Here is a 17,495-nt window from a genome sequence, read left to right on the forward strand (position 1 = left end):
GTATGTTCCAGTGGGAGTCCTGTATTTTATCTAACAATGTACATTTAAATAGCCAACGGTTCTATCAGTGAAATAACTTTGTTGGGTCTATTGTGAATGTGAATGATTAATGTTAAGATGCCACAGGGACTTCCCTGGTGGTCCAGTGGTAAAGAATCTGCCTTCCAATGCAGCGGACGCAGGTTCGATCCCTGGTCGGGGAACTAAGTGCCCCCCACATGCTGCGGGGCAACTAAGCCCATGCACCACAATTACTGAGCTTGTGAGCCTCAAGGAGAGATCCCGCGTGCCGCAACTAAGACCCAACACAGCCAAAAAATAAAAAAAATTTTTTAAAAGATGCCACAAAGGTCAAGAGTTAAAAATTCTTGTTTGCTGGTTGATGACATAATGCAACAGACTGTTTTAATCTGACGAAAATCTCTGTACTGAGAAAGGTATGAGTAATGAGATGCTGGCTCGGAGCAGAAAGAAGACACCTGTCATTGTCTTCCTCCCTGACCCTGACCATCTGGAAGAGCACAGAGGAGCTCAGATTCAAGTGCATTTCCCCCCAGCACAAAGTCAAATCAAACCACTGATAGTACTTGAAGGCTTCAATTTACTTATCCCAGATCTTTCCAAGGATGTCTTAGTCAGCTTGGGCTGCTATAACAGAACATCATAGACTGGGTGGCTTAAATGACAGAAATTTCTTCCTCACAGTTCTGGAGGCTGGGAAGTCCAAGGTCAAATTGCAGGCTGATTCCGTTCCTGGTGAGGGCCTTTTTTCTGGTTAGCACACAGATGCCTTCTTTCTGTATCCTCACATGGCAGAGAGAGCGAGAGATCATCTCTCTTATGTCTCTTTTTATTTATAAAGGCACTAATCCCATTCATGAGGGCTCCACCCTCCTGACCTAATTACCTCCCAAAGACCCTACCTCCAAATACTGTCACATTGGAGATGAGGATTTCAACGTATAGATTTTGGGAGAATGCAAACATTCAGGCCATGGCAATAGAGATTTGAATAAAACTACGAGTGTATATCTAGAAAGATCTTGGATGTTACAAAACATCATTTCTGATAGTTGAGTGAATTATGGGTAGACACACCCAGGCATCCTCCCCAGGTGGAAGAAAAGGGGGTGCTTCTCTGAAATCTGGTTAGATTCTCCACAGACGGGTTTTATTTTAAGAAACTAATAAAAGTAATATGATTCTACCTTTCAGAGCTGTTTATCACTTGGATTTTCAGTTTGGGTGATTGCACTCTAGTAAATTAGCTGACTGAGAGTCCAAAGATGATATCTGCATCCAGACAGTCCATTCATCATGCTTAGCTTTTGGACTTTAACACAGTTTTCCCACATATTTGCCAAAATGCCACCGAAGTATTCACAGAAAGCTCCCTGTTTTGATCTACCTAATGCCTTAAATATTATCTGTCAGTGGCTCTAGATTTAGGTTTATTGGAATATTTTAATAACCCACCAACATCTTTATCTGAAAGCTTCATATAACCACTTTCTTAGTTCATAAATACTTACTGATTTTAATATTGCACCAAAAAGGGAATGGACTTCAGTAGTTCAATATGTACTTACTCAAGAAAGCAATGCAAAGTGGTGGTAGTATCAAGGTATAATCATGTAGGAATGAAAAAAAAAACCTTTAAATATTACCAAATATTTAGTTGTATGGCCAATACAAAGTTCAAATTATATGTGTAACCCACATCTTCACGCTCTCCATATCATTTTGCAAATAGGCAAGTTATTCAGTCAGATTATCCAATTTTGGAAAAGCATAATTTAAATTTTAATTGATGAAACTACCAAAATGTGATAACTGAGATCCCCCCCAAAAATCCAATTACATAAAATTCAGGTTTGCATGATTGGAAGGTGAATAAAACTCCGGGCCAAAAGAGCACAGCTAATTGTCTGGGAGGTCCAGATGGGGATGTGGGATCCAAGTCTACCCCAAAGCCATCTGTGGTGTGCTGCCACCTGCTGACCTAGTCCTTTTTTACCACCTGGTCCCTAGATGTGCTGTGTCTCACTGGGCAGTAAGTAATTCCTGTAATTCTAGGCAATTGGTGCTCTTTTAGTCTCGCATATCCAGAAGTATTGGGCCTGAATAAAATGGTTATAGAGACCCACCCTCTGTCTCCCTAGGTGTGGACACAGGGCTGCCTGCCCTTTCTGTACCAATTTGTCTTTTTTGTTTTCTGGCCACGCCATGTGGCTTGCAGGATCTTAGTTCCCTGACCAGGGATTGAACCCGTGCCCTCAGCAGTGAAAGCACGGGGTCCTAACCACTGGACCGCCAGGGAATTACCACCAATTTGCTTTTTAAAATATGATACTAAATATGGTAATTATTTCACTACATAAGTAAGTCAAAACATGCTGTACATCTTAAATTTATGCAGTGAGGTATGTCAATTACATCTCAATAAAACTGGAATAAAATCAAAGAAATTTAAAAATAAATAAAATAAAATATGACATTAAGATAGTCAAATGCTATTTTTCCAAAATTAATTTTAACTTTGGATTTTCTTTTTTGCTTTCTATTCTTTGCGGGGATGCTTGGACATAATGAATTGGTCTCAGGAGCTTCCTCCATGGACAGTTCTTGGTCTCCAGCTGCTGTGGCCTCTACCTCCCTATCAGAAACTCTACCTTTTTTTACTGCGTCGAGCATCTTTTCTCAGACTGATCAAAGTGCCACAGACATAATGTCCCTTGACCAGACAGTACTAATCCCACGGCTAACCATCCCCACTGATGATTATTCTGCCATCAGCCAATTGGCTCAGGAAATTTCACATTCACCTGCATCTTCAGAAGACAGCAGGTTGAGTATCAGCAGTCAAGATACAGTCGGAGACTTAGACGGAACGGATCTCGCCAGCACTCACACATCCTCTGAGGTACTGGGATTCAGTGGGTATGTTTCCACCCTGGATCATTTCTTGGAGAACATCACTCCTGGCCCAGCTTTGCAGTACATCACCACCAGAGCCATGACCGTCACCGCCAGGGGCCGAGAGCTGGTGGTGTTCTTCAGTCTGCGTGTGGCCAACATGCCCTTCTCCACTGACCTGTTCAACAAGAGCTCGCTGGAGTACAAAGCTCTGGAGCAGCGATTCACACAGCTGGTGAGTGGACACTGCGTACAGCTATCTGTGTGTCTCCTTTCTTTTTTCTTTTTTTGCTGTTATTTTATAATATAATCCCTGGCTGTCTTGAGCAATGCAAGGTGGAAGAGAAAGCCTCTGAGATAGCTGTTGCCGACAGCATTCAGCTAGAGCGTTGAGATGGATTCAGATCCAATGGACCACTGCCGCCCAGCTTCCTGGGAACAAACTTATTTTTAAGACCTTTTCATTATAGTTCCTCCCGATTTAGTTTTCCCAGGAGGAATACATAGCCACTCACGGACTGAACTTGGAATTTATAAACAATATGAGCAGACTTCTCCTAAGTTACAATGCCACATGCTGTTTTCCAGCCATCTGACTAAAGAGTTCAAGGCTAGAAAAGTCCAGCACAAATGAGGCCGAGAGTTCAAGTGTAAGAATTCTTTTTTTTTTAGTTCCCCTTAAATTCTCATAAAACTAAAAAAAAAAAAAAAAAACTGACTAAATGGCTTAGCATCCCAAGCCCTAACAAAGAAAGTGAGAAGACAATCATGGTGGCATATAACCCTGATTTATGAAACACCCCTTAAACTCACATGTACTCTTGTAGAAATACATACACAATGAAAACTGCTGAACTATGAACCTCTACACCGTCACGGCTAGTGAAATTCAAGTACACAATGCATAGCACAAAGATTACAGAATTTCTGAAAATAAGAGGAAAAATATTTGTAAGCTTCATATAAGTTAAATCATTATGTAAATTAAAACCACATAAACACCAATGCTTCAGGTGAACTTTAAAGTAAAGACTTTGTGCTATTCCCCCCTCCCCCAAATGAGGTGAGTAGATATTGGGACAATCTCAAGGAACAGAGTCCCAGGGCACCAAACCCAGGTGTATTAACTAGGGTACATGCTGGGCTGCCATAATGAAGAGATCAAGAATACTGTAACTTAAATAGAGTACAAGTGTATTTCTCTTTCACTGGGTGGGTGGGACGGCTCTGTTCTATAACATCATCCAGGAACTCACAATCCCTTCATCTTATAACTTTGCCAACCCCAAGGGTGTTTCCTCACTCATGCAGCCAAAGCTAGGTCACCAGTTCATCCCTGTTTCCACTGTGAGAAGGGGAAAGAGAGGAAGCCCAGGGCAAGCAATTTCCTAAGCAAGTGATGCCAAAGTCGCTCACATCTCTTACACTCCTACTCCATTGGTGGGAACTGGTCACGTGGCCACAGCTTGCTGCAAGGGAGGCTGGGAAATGTGGTCTCTACCTGGGCAGCCTCTTTCCCGTGAAGAAGAGGAGAATGATTTGGGAGAAGGCAGCAGCTAGTCGTCTGCACACTAGCTGAGGACAGGGAATTCCCACCAGAGGCCAAAGCAATGTTAAGACATAGAGAATGAGCCTAGTCAAAGTAGGTGGGAGAAAACCGGAGAGAGCGGTTCCACACTTTGCATAAAATTTCATTTTATTTTCACAATGACCTTGTGCGGGGGGGGGCGGTTACTGGAAGGGGTACCAACATGTGGGTCTGGGTCAGAGTCAAAATTCTGGTGGGGTGGGGACAGGGGCAAAGGAAAAGCAGGTCTGGGCCAAGCCTGGGAGATTGTAGTTTGCATCTGTGCCCTCTCTGGGTTCGTGGGTGTTGGTTCATGAAGGAGAGGGCTCACTTTCAAGGCCAGAAACAAAGCAGACATCGCTGAGTTTCAGACATTTCTGAAAAGTGATCTCAAGGATGGTCGTGGGGACCTCCCTGGTGGTCCAGTGGTTAAGACTCCGTGCTTTCACTTCAGGGGGGCACAGGTTCCCTGGTCGGGGAACTAAGATCCCACATGCCTTGCAGCGCAGCCAAAAAAAAAAAAAAAAAGAGGATGGATGTTGGACGTGGCTTATAAGAGACAGGTGTGGGAACGTGAAGCACAATTCTCTGGGGCATCGTTTTGAGATTATTAAATTATAACTTGGGAAAGGTCCTTAGGGAACAACTTTTCTTCTCCCTCACAATTCAGGTGAGAGCACTGAGGTACAGCGGTAGTTAAGTGGCTTGATGGGGTCACACCGCTGGCTAGCGACAGTCACAGGACTGACACCTAGTCTCCTGACGGCCAAGTTCTCTGCTCTTTCCACTTCACCACATTTGTGTTGATCTGAAGCATCCTGCACAGACAGACGAGGTGATGTTTCAGCTGTTGTTTATTTCAATAGGTCATTTCAAATTGGTTGCTTCCAAATGGATGTCCTATTTACCAGGCATAGGTCAGTCTGCTCCTGGGCTCAGTTTGGAACACGTTTTTATTTACTTGGATTTTTTTTTTTTTAATAACTGAACCTGGCATCCCTGCTTGGCTGATAGCATTGAACTGGATTTTTTTTTTCAATCCTCTGTTCTCACAATTCATCATGAAGAAAATCACTGCCCATCCATCTCAATACCCAGGAAAGTGGAAATATGGGACATAATCACTGCAAATAGATCATTAAATAGTGGTGTTCTGGTCTCATGTTCAATCCAAACACAAACATAAAGAAGGAACTGAAATTTATGCCCCAGATAATGAAATGTGATTATAAATGGAATTAGCAACAGCTGAGCACTTAGAACACCGTTAAGAGTAAACCGTCTTTTATTTTTGCAGCTGGTTCCATATCTACGATCCAATCTTACGGGTTTTAAGCAACTTGAAATACTTAACTTCAGAAATGGGAGTGTGATTGTGAATAGCAAGATGAAGTTTGCTAAATCCGTGCCGTATAACCTCACCAAGGCTGTGCGAGGGGTCTTGGAGGATTTTCGTTCTGCGGCAGCACAACAGCTTGATCTGGAAATAGATAGCTACTCTCTCGATGTTGAACCAGGTAAAAGAATCCAACCCAGAAATCTGTGGGAGTGTTTTGGTTTTGTTTGTTTGCGTAAGCATGCAGTTCAACTTTGAGGCCACAACAATCAGTTTAAAACCGCACTTGACAAAATAACTTCTCGGAAGCTATGAATCAACGTAGTAGAAAGGTAGGGTCCTAAGACATGCAGGTTAAAGTTTTCCTACATCAAAAAAGCAAAGAGCAAGTATAGCTCTTGCTTCACAATCTGGGCTCTTTAGTTTCCCCACAGAACAAAACTTTTGCTGTGCTTAAGAGATTTTTTTTTTTTAACATAACCCACAGCCAAGCTAATGTACATCTTGCCGGAAGTCAAAAGCACTTTCTCAGAGAACTGCAACTACCTAAGAAACCTTCCAGTTCTCTTCGTAGCACAATTCGGGATGAAACTGAGTTTCCCGAGGAAAGAAAAATAATCATTAGACCAAGACTCAAACTTGGAAGAAAGCCACTTCACCATCACCCAAGAGGAAAATCATGTCCCTTCCCATTTGTATACCCTAGATCAGCTTCCACTTGTGCAGAGTAAAACAAAGTAGTTAGATGTGAAAAAAAAACTTAAAGATACAGGGGCTGAGCCCGAAGCTACAAAATAGAAAGCAAACATTTGTTCTGATAATAAAGCATAGTGTATGTACCAATATAACCAGCTATGCCCAAATTGGGAACTGTTTCCACCATTAGCTTCAAAATTCTGTTTTCTAACCAATTAAAGAAAATGTTTTAATTCCCTGGAGCTCAAGGGGGGCAAGGCTCCAAATCTACTGGAAAAGCGACCTTCGAGTCATGTTCGGAACAAACTTCCTAATTGGCTATGAATTAGTGAGGTGGATCTTTAACATCCTCTCCGGCTTCCTGGGGACTAACAAGGAAGGCAGAGGGAAAGGCCTTGGGCAAAATGCAAACAAAAAGGCTCAGTTGGGAGACACTTATCTTTGATGGAGCAGAGCCTTGAGCAACTTTAAGAAAATTGCCTCCTACCTCGGTAAACAGGATTATTAGAAAGACAGAGAGCCCGAAGGCACTGAGCCTGGAGTGCTTACCTTTGAACATACAAGCAGCTAAGCAAGCCCTCTGGACCCCTAAGAAATCAAAGACCTCCTAAATGCTAGTAAGATACTGCCTCTTCCCCTGAAAACTACCAGGGGACCCCTGCCAGTTAAAATCAGAAGACCAATTCTTTTCAGTCAATTGAAAACAGGAACATATATAGGGAGAACTTAGCATAAGAGAGACAAGGGCCTGACCCCCTCCCTTTTTTCCTCCCCAGGGAGCTGACAGGCTACTTAGAGACCCATCCAACAATAGGAGAAGGTAAAGTAAGGAGCCAAGTTGAGGCAGGGGAAAACTGGGCGCCTCTTAGATAGAGGGCAGGAAGCTGGTAATGTATTTGGCCAGGGATGTGTAAGGGACCCTGGGGACGCTGGAAGGAAGCACAGCAGAAAACCATGACCTTGGAGGGCTATGGTCCTGAACATGAATCCTGCGTTCTAATGATGCCAAAAACTCTGCCTCTGTGCACCAGTGCGGAATCGAATCTCAGACACAGGGCTTTGGGTGAAACAGAAAATAATAGTTTTATTGCTTTGCCAGGCAAAGGGGGACACAGCAGGCTCGTGCCTCTCAAAACTGTGTGACCCAACCTGGGCAGGAGGTGGGGTGGGATTTGGTGAGGAGTTTTATAGCAATGGTTCAAGGGCAGAGTTGCTGATAAGGATCGGGGTGTGTGCAGGGCCTGCATTCCTTTAAGCTGGCCTCAGGTGGTCTCTTGATGAGCTTCTCGAGGTTATCAACTGTGATCTTCCCCAGAAGGAAGAATGCTAACATCTTCCATTTGTTGGGGGTTTCAGTTCTGCAGAAGAGCTGAAAGATATTGTTATGTGTATCCCTTGAGGCGGAACCAGAACCCTGCCCCAAGGCTGCACTATTGTTTCTTGACTATTCTTCCCTTGTCTCACCATCCCCTCCCTTCCCTGATTAGCGTCTGTTTGAACCTGCCCTTTGGAACTCGGGGAAGGTCATGGAGGCTGGAGTGTATTCCCTACAAACAAGAAACAGGGACACAGAAAGGCTTCCATGCCCAGGAGCCCTACAGGGTCCTGTTCAGTTTCACTAACAGCAGCACTCCATCTCCACAACTGGAAAATGGAAATAGTAACAGCTGTGAGGGTTAGCCAACACTTAGCATAACATTCAACACACTGTAGTTGACTAATAAAAGTTAGTGGTTAATATTGTAACATCGTCATTAGCAACTTGACTAATAATATGTGATCTGAGGAGGGTACCAGTGGGAACAATGACAAGTACCATGACAAGGTATTTGTGCGGAGGTTCAACTGAAATTATTTCACTAATTTCTCACAACCAGTTTGGCTCTGTAGCTTTTCCTCTAAGAAGCCAATAGCAATAGAAATGAGATCGTACTAACATGGGTTCCAGTGCCTGCTGGAGCCAAATTTACACTGATTGATGGTAGAGCAAGAGGGGGGGCCAGAGAGCACTGGGCAACCTGGGACATTACCTTACTCTACTTCTTCCTTGATACTTGGAGAATTCAGAAAAATCTGAATTTTTAATACGCTAGAACTCATAGAATTATTGAATGACTGGATGGATGGATGGATGGATGGATAGATGGACGAGGTCTGCCAAGAATGGCTGTCGTGAGCCAGCCAGGACATGAGTAATGCCTAAACGAAAGGGTTGGAGGACAGCAGAATTAGAAAGCCAAATATGGATTTTATACAAGTTAAAAATAAATAGCAAAAAACTTTATGGATTCCTCTATATAAATCAAAATGGATAAATCTAATATCCAAAAGGGCTCCTAGTCATAGTGAGAAGACACTGTGCCATTTCCCAATGGGCAGGGAGCTGGAGAAGGTGGGAGGAGGCAAGGCTTCCTCCCTTGCAGCTGGTTTAGTTATTTCACAAAAGGCAAAGGGAAGATTCACCCATGTAGCCAGAAAGTGGCTGATGATTTTTTTTTTCTTTTTTTTAAATAAGACCTTTATTTATTTATTTATTTATTTTTGGCTGTGTTGGGTCTTCGTTTCTGTGCGAGGGCTTTCTCTAGTTGCGGCAAGCGGGGGCCACTCTTCATCGCGGTGCGTGGGCCTCTCACTATCGCGGCCTCTCTTGTTGCAGAGCACAGGCTCCAGACGCGCAGGCTCAGTAGTTGTGGGTCACGGGCCCAGTTGCTCCACGGCATGTGGGATCTTCCCAGACCAGGGCTCGAACCCGTGTCCCCTGCATTGGCAGGTGGATTCTTAACCACTGCGCCACCAGGGAAGCCCATGGCTGATGATTGATTGAACCTTACCATCTTCTACGTGTGTAACCCAAGAGAGTCAGCATTCATCCACCATGGTAATAACCGGCGAACCTATGAAAGTCCCTGCCCACAGGAACTTGCCCTGTGGCCAAGGGTGGTCACCTTACAATGATGCTGGGATCAAAGCTGTGCCTTTTTCCTTCAAAGACCTTCTAATGAGCACTTTCTGATATGCTACTCTTAGTTGCAAATTTCTGTGAGTTTGGGAATCACCAGGGAGGGATCCCATAAAGAAGAAAGCACTGAGTTTTCCTTGAAATCCCATTTCAAGGAAGCCTGAGGCCTGAATAGTACAGAGAAAGTATGGGGATAGAGATGGACGTAGAGAATTCTGGTCCCCCTGGCTGGTCTCAGGCAGTGAGGAGGCCTGTGGTAGTTGGTGGTATGAGGGCTGGGCTGCTGGAGCCGCCATGAAGACAGCCAGCATCGTTAAAGAAACAATTACTCAGTCACATTTGTTAAAGATGCCAAGGGAGACTTTATTCCAGGGGCCCATCTCGATGGATGTAGGGACCACGGCAATGGAGTCTCACAGTGGAGGAGAGAGATTGGACCCAGCTCTGGGCACAGCACATGCAAGTGGGAATTTATAGCCAAGGAGCAGAATGGGTCAGTGGATGGAATATTACTAAGAAGGAACATCAGGGGTCAGAGGGGATTCTGGCTAAACTGACCTAAAAGGATTCTTGCTGAAGGCAGGCCAGGTGGTCAGACACAACCTGGGAGAGAGCAGAGGATGAGGAACCTGATGATCATTTATATGGAAGCTGGGAGATTCTGGCCAAACCTACTTAACAGCTTTCACGCTAAAATTGGACAACGAAGAGACAAACACAGAAGTCCAAGAGTTGAGGCCGAGTTGAAAATTTTAGGGGAGCCTGAGTTAGGGTCTGGTCAAGGAGAAAATCTTTGTCGGCACCAGAGCCGGAGAGGCGGGACACCAGCCACAAAAGTCTTGGTGGCAGTGGCCCAAGCTACCTTTGGAGGGTGGTCGCTGCTGAAGAGAGGGAAGTGGCCACCCAAGACGGAGAGGTGCTCGGGGACCCACCCAGACACAGATTCACGAATGCTCCCACCTTCGTTCTCACACTATTCACAGCCCTTCCCTGTTCACAGCCTGCTCCGATCCAAGCGGAGACAGCCCCAAACTCAGAACACTCACAACCGTTGCTTCTGCACAGAGTTCATTAATTTCTTACTTCTATGAACCTGCACATCTTATAAAACTTCTTGAAACGTAAAATGCCGATCACAAAAAAAAAAAAAAAAAAAGACACCTGTATACTTAGAGTATAGTCAAGTGTTTCTAGCCTCAGTTCTCCTGTACAATTTTAGTTTGGGGAAATATGTACAAAACTAGTATTTTGATTGTAGAAGAAATGGGTGTCTGGATTTTAAAACAAATTAAGGGAGAATATGCATATGATTTTCAGTAGTTTTCTTCTTAATGCTTTAATCTAGAAGATGGCAGCTACTTTGCTTCTAGTGTTTCAGCATGTCTGGCAGGTCCAGATTTTCTCCTCATGGTGGTGTATTTAAGTGTAAGCTGTCATGGTGATTGACAGACAAGCTGATTAAAACATCCTCCTACTACATTCAGCCAGTGCACCCAACTGCTCAGGCTGCCTCTCAGGTCCCCGGACACCAAGTGATGATAATTATTACTTCAGCTTCCTAGAGAGCAAGGACTCAAATTCCAATACACGCGGCCTCTGGCTCTGTTGCCGGCATGGTCTTTTCTAGTGTCTAAGGCTCGGCTGACACTCAGCAGTGCCCATCCCCCAGCACGTAGCAAGAGAGGTCACAGTGTCAGGGCACTGACCATCAAAATCCCAGATAACACCCGAAGGCCACTTTAGCCAATACAAGAAGCCTCGCTGATTCGGGTTTGTTCATGCAAGTATTTGCTTGAACTTACTGGAGAAAACTCTCCTTGAAAGAGGATCAGAAAGGGAACTCTTGAGAGAGAAAAAGGGCAGCTCTGGAAATACTGTACATCTGGAATAAATACCTAGCTTGTTGACGGGAGAGAAGCCCAAGAATCTTTCCTTGGAAAATGGGGAACGTGTCCTATCATTTCAACCTTTTCCCAACCAGGATGGCCAAATACAGCAAAACTAAGTTACTGGGTGTCTTACCTCTTTGCACTTTTCTTACCAGTTTCTTGGAAGAAACAGACTAAAACTTGGGCTACACAACACTGGAGGGTCTCCCGCCTCAGGTGCACTGTCCCCCAGCCCGGGAGCCGCCAGCCTGCCTCCTCCAAACCCCAAAATGTGAAAAGCATGAATGTCATACGAATAGATAGTGAGCATATGCCACAGTCTTATTTGACTCATTAATAAGGAAATTGTTAGATGACAAATCTGATTTAAAGAGGATATGGAAACAGGGATCTTATATAAACAGAGAACAAAAGCAAATGATGAAATCTAAATACAAAACAGAAAATACAATCATTGTATCTTATCCACTTTCTCTACGATAGCTTCTAACTTCATAGAGTTGTAAAATGCCATAATCAATAGTAAATGGTAGGTCAAACCAAGTTACCTCCTTCTAGGAGTCAGCAAAGTGTTTCTTAAAAGGCCAGACAGTGAATATTTTAGGCCTTACGAGACAAAAGGCAAAATTGAGGATATTATGTTGGTGCGTGTATAACCATGTGAAAATGTAAAAATCCAGCTGGCCGGCTGCAAAAATGCAGGCAGCTAGCCGGGTCGGTCCACAATGATCCCTGTTTACCAGGCAACTTGTCAACAAGTTTTCTCCTTATTTCCAAATGTTGGGGGATTTTTCTTAAACCATCAAAGGTTTCCCAGCCTCTTGCTCTCTCCGGCCTTTCTCTTTGCCGTTACAGAAAAGTCGGACAAGTAAATGGCAATGCAAAAACGATGTGGGACTCTGTTCATTCATCCCTTCAGGAAGCACTTAGGGACCGTCTGCCTAGAGCCAGGTGCTATTCTAGACACCGGACCCAAAGGTGGATGGAGTCCATCTCTGCCCCAGGGAGCAAAAGGCCTAACAAGAGAGACAGAAGCATGTACAAAAAAGGTCAGAGACTCTCTAAACACTATAGTCAGGATATGAACAGAAATGTTAAGAAGCACAGAGCAGGGAGCAATTCACTCTCCCCAGGTGAGAGAATGTCACCGCAGGCTTCCTAGACAGACAGCCATAGGGGCTGGGCCTTGTAGAGTCGTGGTGGGCCCAGGCAAGGGAGGGTGAGGAGGGGCTATTCCAGAAAGGGCAGGAGGAAAACGCAGACATTTCTGGGAGTGGCGGGGTACTGCTTCCACTGTGAGGGCAGCCTTGGGTACTAAGTAAGGAGTAAAGATGCTCAGAATGGAGGAGAGGGAAAGCCAGGCTGAGGCAGTGTTACCCGAAAACTGGGTTCCCCTCTTGATGGGTGTTGAACCAAAAGACACAAGCAAGCCAAAGAGCCAGAGAAGGAAGGATTTATTACTTGCAGCAGGTAAGGAGAACCCCAGGGGTCTTTCCCAAAGCAGGGTCTCCCTGAACAGCGAAATTGGGGAAGTTTTAAGCTAAGGGTACATGCATATTCATGAAGGAGCTTGAGTGTTGGACAGAGTCCAAGCTTTAGTTGATGGGCACACAAGGGTCAGAAAAGGTCAACGTTATCCTCCCTTAGGTTCCAGTTGATCTTGTGGTTGAGCCTTCAGGCTAATCTTTACTGCTGAAACAGAACTGGGTGTCTTTACAACAATGTTATCTTTGCTGTTGTTACTTCTCTTGCCCGATAACAGTCCTTTGTTCCTGCATTCTTTTGTTCCCTTAAGATCATTAATTACTGAGACCTGTTCAAGGGCAAGCATTGTGGCCAGGCTTAGGTCACAAAATGGCTTAGGCCAAAAATGGCTTCTCTTATGTCAAGAAAGCCTTGCCTGGTTCTCTTTCTCCAGGGACCCCCATCCTACCTGTTCACTCATGTAAAGCCACTTAATTAACTGTTGCTCATTTAAAGCCAGGTTGTCTAAGAGCCCCTGTTCAATCTATTTGCATCTGCTTTAGGGTCCTACTTTTCTTTTTCCTTTTCTTTTCTTTTTCATGACTTATGGTCTTTTAAAGTTAAACTTTAATAGAATTTTATAAAACTCACAAAGTCTTCAGACTAAGTACTTAAAGCATTCCCAAGATTATAAAATAAAAACATAGAGTTTATCATTCATAAAATACTGAAAATTTAGAAAATACTTAGTAAAAATATATACATAGTTACAAAGGGCACATAAACTAAGTCATTTAAAAAAGTCTAAGGGCAAAAGTTAATAAAATATCTTCAGGATATAAAAATACTCCAAAAAATATTTTTGGGGAAACCAGTTTTACGGAAATGGATATTAGGTGAATTGACTTCTAGCCTATGAAGTAGGTGTCTGGAGGCCGGTGGGGGGGAAAGGCCAGTGCTGAAAGGATGCATTTGGGTGAGTAAACAGGAGATGGAAGTCATTTAAGTTGACGGTTCAGAGGTCATTAGAACCCTTTGCAAAAGCAGTCTAGTGGAATAGCAAGAGCAAGGCCACATTTCCATGAGTTTGGGATGATACTGAAAATGAGAAAGTCAACATGCCCTGCCCACCTCCTGTCTTACAACTTGGAGCAAGGTTCCAACCCTCCCACAGAGCCTGGGAGGTACGAGGTGCTACCTTCTCCGATGATTACATTTTAAAGACGTGTCTCCCAGGTCCTGGAGAAATTCGGAAGTCAGGAGTCATAATTCTGGCAAGAACCTCTAAAGAGATTTACATCTCAAAGGGGCAGAGGAAGAATTTACAAGTTTTCTAAACTAGCTGCTCTTGATGCCGAAAACTCAGCCTCTGTGCACAGGTGCCGAATCAAATCTCAGAGACAGAGTTTTGGGTGAAGTAGAAAAGAATAGCTTTATTGCTTCACCAGGAAAAGGGGGTCACAGTGGGCTCATGCCCCTCAAAACTGTGTCCCAACCCTCGAGGATTTGGTGAGGCGTTTTATAGCAATAGTTCAAGGGCAGGGTTGCTGATAAGATTAGAGTGTATTCGGGGCCTGCATTCCTTTAATCTGGTCTCATGTAGTCTCTCCATAAACTTCTCTTGTTCCTTTAATCTGGCCTCAGGTGGCCTTCTTTGGAATGAAAAATGCTAGCATCTTCCATTTGTTGGTGGTTTTAGTTTTGTAAAGAGCTCAAAGATATTGTTATGTGTATCCCTTGAGGTGGAACAAGGACCCTGCCCCAAGGCTGTGCTATTGTTTCTTTTTTCTTTTTTTTTTTAAACAGGCTTCAAATTCAGGACACTCCAGCGGTTTTTTAATTAATTAATTAATTAATTTTTGGCTGTGTTGGGTCTTCGTTTCTGTGCGAGGGCTTTCTCTAGTTGTGGCAAGCGGGGGCCACTCTTCATCGCCGTGCGCGGGCCTCTCACTGTCGCGGCCTCTCCTGTTGCGGAGCACAGGCTCCAGACGCACAGGCTCAGTAGTTGTGGCTCACGGGCCTAGTTGCTCAGCGGCATGTGGGATCTTCCCAGACCAGGGCTCGAACCAGTGTCCCCTGCATCAGCAGGCGGACTCTCAACCACTGCACCACCAGGGAAGCCGCATGTAGAGCTTTTATGTCAGTTAGGTGTGCAGGTTGAAGATTTCAAAAATGCAAAACTACATATAACTTATTCTGACTTATTCTCTCCTGAATTCCTAAAAATCCTCCTCAAAAACAGGCAGACCTCAAGGCTGGTAAATGGTAAATGTTGAAATTAACTACAGTCTGCCATCCTAGATGCTTCCAGCGAGAATGTGGATCAACAAACTCATTTTCTCTGGAAAGTGCATAATTTGTAAGATTCGCACTTAGTCACCAGCTCTGAGAAGATGGTAGATGTCACTCATCACAATAATGACAATAAAAATGGTAACAGCTACTGTTGATTGACACTGTTGTTTAATCTTAATAAGTAACTACACAAAGTTATTCTTTCCCCCCATTACACAGTTGGAGAAACTGTTTCCTAAAACTGTAAGTAACTTACCTTTTACTGGTCACAGAGTCACCAAGGGCTGGACCTGGAATTCAAAGGCAGCTTTGTGTGCTTCCTTCAACTCTACCTACTGCCTCTTTATAAAAAGGAGTCTTATCAACCCTCCTACTGGGTATACAGAGGCTGTTTAATCTACTTAGAAAAAGTGACAACACACTTCAGTCTAATTAATCCTACATGAACTGTTAGGTTCTACATTTCACCAAGTGAAATTTCCTACAGTATTTTGTCATATTCTAGAATGCCAAAAAAACAAAAAATCGTTCTCTCAGAAACGGAAGTCCCAAACTTGCAAGTGTCCCCGTTCCGTGTACTGTTTATTGGCTCTGCTAGGAGTGTCCCTTCCGACCTGGGGCAGCCACGTGAATCCTCTTTCCTGGAGGCTCTCCCCAGCTCCCCCATCCCGTCTCCTAGGTCTCTGGCCCATCTCCTGGGGTTACGCTGCTGCTGCCCCGTGCCTCCTGGGGTGCCACCACAGGGATTTTCTGTTAATGTCTGCTTCCGTCACCAGCTGGACTGCCACATACCTTTCACCCCTCTCCAGAGTTTCAACCTGTGCCCTCATCTCACACCCGAACCACCCCATGGAGCTTCCTTAAGACACTCCCAGAGCCCTTCACCCAACCCCTTCAGGCACACCCTCCACACAAGCCTGGGACTCAGCCCAGCTGCAGGGTCGCCTCCCACAGCCCCTGCTGTCAGGCGTCCCCCGCCACATCCTGGGACACTCAGGCCCTAAGATCAGTGCACCCAGGACACCTCAGTTTAGCTGATACAAAAATGACTGAGCGAGAATTCTTCAACCCTCTGTCCAGGGTAAGACGTGTGTGTTTGCCCTGGAAATGTTACTGAGAGCCTCCTATAAAGAGCTTGTGGTGGTTTTCTTGAGAATGGTGGAGAATTGAAATGAAACCCTAAGTTTCTTCATTGCATGCCCCTCCAAGCCAGAAAGAAGTCCCATTAATAACTTACTCAATTCCACAAACGTGTGTTAAGCTGCAACCACGTACACAGTACTATGCTGTGCGTTACGTATCATTGAATAGTTATTCTCACTCTAATCCTACCCTTTGGCAATAAGTCATAAGCAAAATATTTTTGGCCAGTAATAAAATAACAATAAAACAATAAACATGAACTTAAATGTAGATTTTTTTAAAGTTCTTTTAATCACTGAATTGCACCACAGTTCTGGAGCCCGGCTAAAGCTCCGGATGCCTTTGTTCCAGTAGGACACCTAGAATGGGAGATTTCTATTTGAGCTGGAGGAACGTTAGTGATCACCTGCTTTCATTACCCCTTTTTATAGAAGGGAGAAATGAGACACAAAGATGTTAACCTGCATTCCCAAGGCCACAGATAATTGCCGGGAACCAGCTCTTCTCGCGCGGGGTGCCTTCCTGGCGGCCTCAGCGTTGACAGCAGGGATGAACAGCTTCACTCCGCGGCAGGTGCAGCCAAGCCCAGAATGTTCTCAGGACTTGCGAAAACAAGCCCGATGGGCCTGTGTGGAAGGTGAGGTTCCCCGCCCGAACCCCCAGAAGGGCGCCACATTTATTCAATGACTAAGCACTCAGCACCAAGCACTGAATTTAAATGATATTCACGCCTTAAGAAGGGAGCAGTCAGACGACCAGCGCTGCATTAGGATTTCCTGGGCTCTAGACCTTTGCCTTCATGAATATTAATTTTAAACATTAATATTAATAGAAATCTTTAAAATTATAGTTTATGTCTGCGATGGTATAGAGACAAATATAATGCAGATTGGATTATATTAATTTTTTTCTTCTGATTTTAAAGAATTTAAAACACGTTCGCGAGCCCCTAAAAGTACGGTGGGCTAGTGCGTCCCGTGCCCCGCAGATTACCATTGATCCGGATGTGTGAGGTTGTCATTCCCTGATGCCCCAAGGAAAGGAGTGACACGCCCTCCTCCCCACCAACAAAGCTGGGACCGCAAAGCCTAGGTTGTTCGGGGGATAGGGGGCGCCAGCTCCCCACTTCTCTCAGACGTGAGGCTGGGTCGCGGCCTCCTCGGAACTCCGGGGCCCTGTCTCTGCCTTTTTGAAATGGGAAAAGATGATCCAGGGGTTTGCACCACATGC

At 44.5% G+C, this 17,495-nt stretch overlaps 1 protein-coding gene across 2 annotated transcripts in view; it reads left to right on the forward strand.

Annotated features, from left to right (window-relative positions):
* Positions 1-17,495, forward strand: part of IMPG1 (interphotoreceptor matrix proteoglycan 1) — a 108,059-nt gene that overhangs the window by 79,699 nt on the left and 10,865 nt on the right. For both annotated transcript variants that reach the window (XM_059942102.1, XM_059942103.1), the window contains 2 exons: positions 2,623-3,151; positions 5,781-6,000. In XM_059942102.1, the coding sequence (XP_059798085.1) occupies positions 2,623-3,151; positions 5,781-6,000 (749 nt within the window). The remainder of the gene's footprint in view (positions 1-2,622; positions 3,152-5,780; positions 6,001-17,495) is intronic.

The sequence above is a fragment of the Balaenoptera ricei genome, chromosome 12 (assembly GCF_028023285.1).
Source record: "Balaenoptera ricei isolate mBalRic1 chromosome 12, mBalRic1.hap2, whole genome shotgun sequence".
NCBI lineage: Eukaryota > Metazoa > Chordata > Mammalia > Artiodactyla > Balaenopteridae > Balaenoptera > Balaenoptera ricei.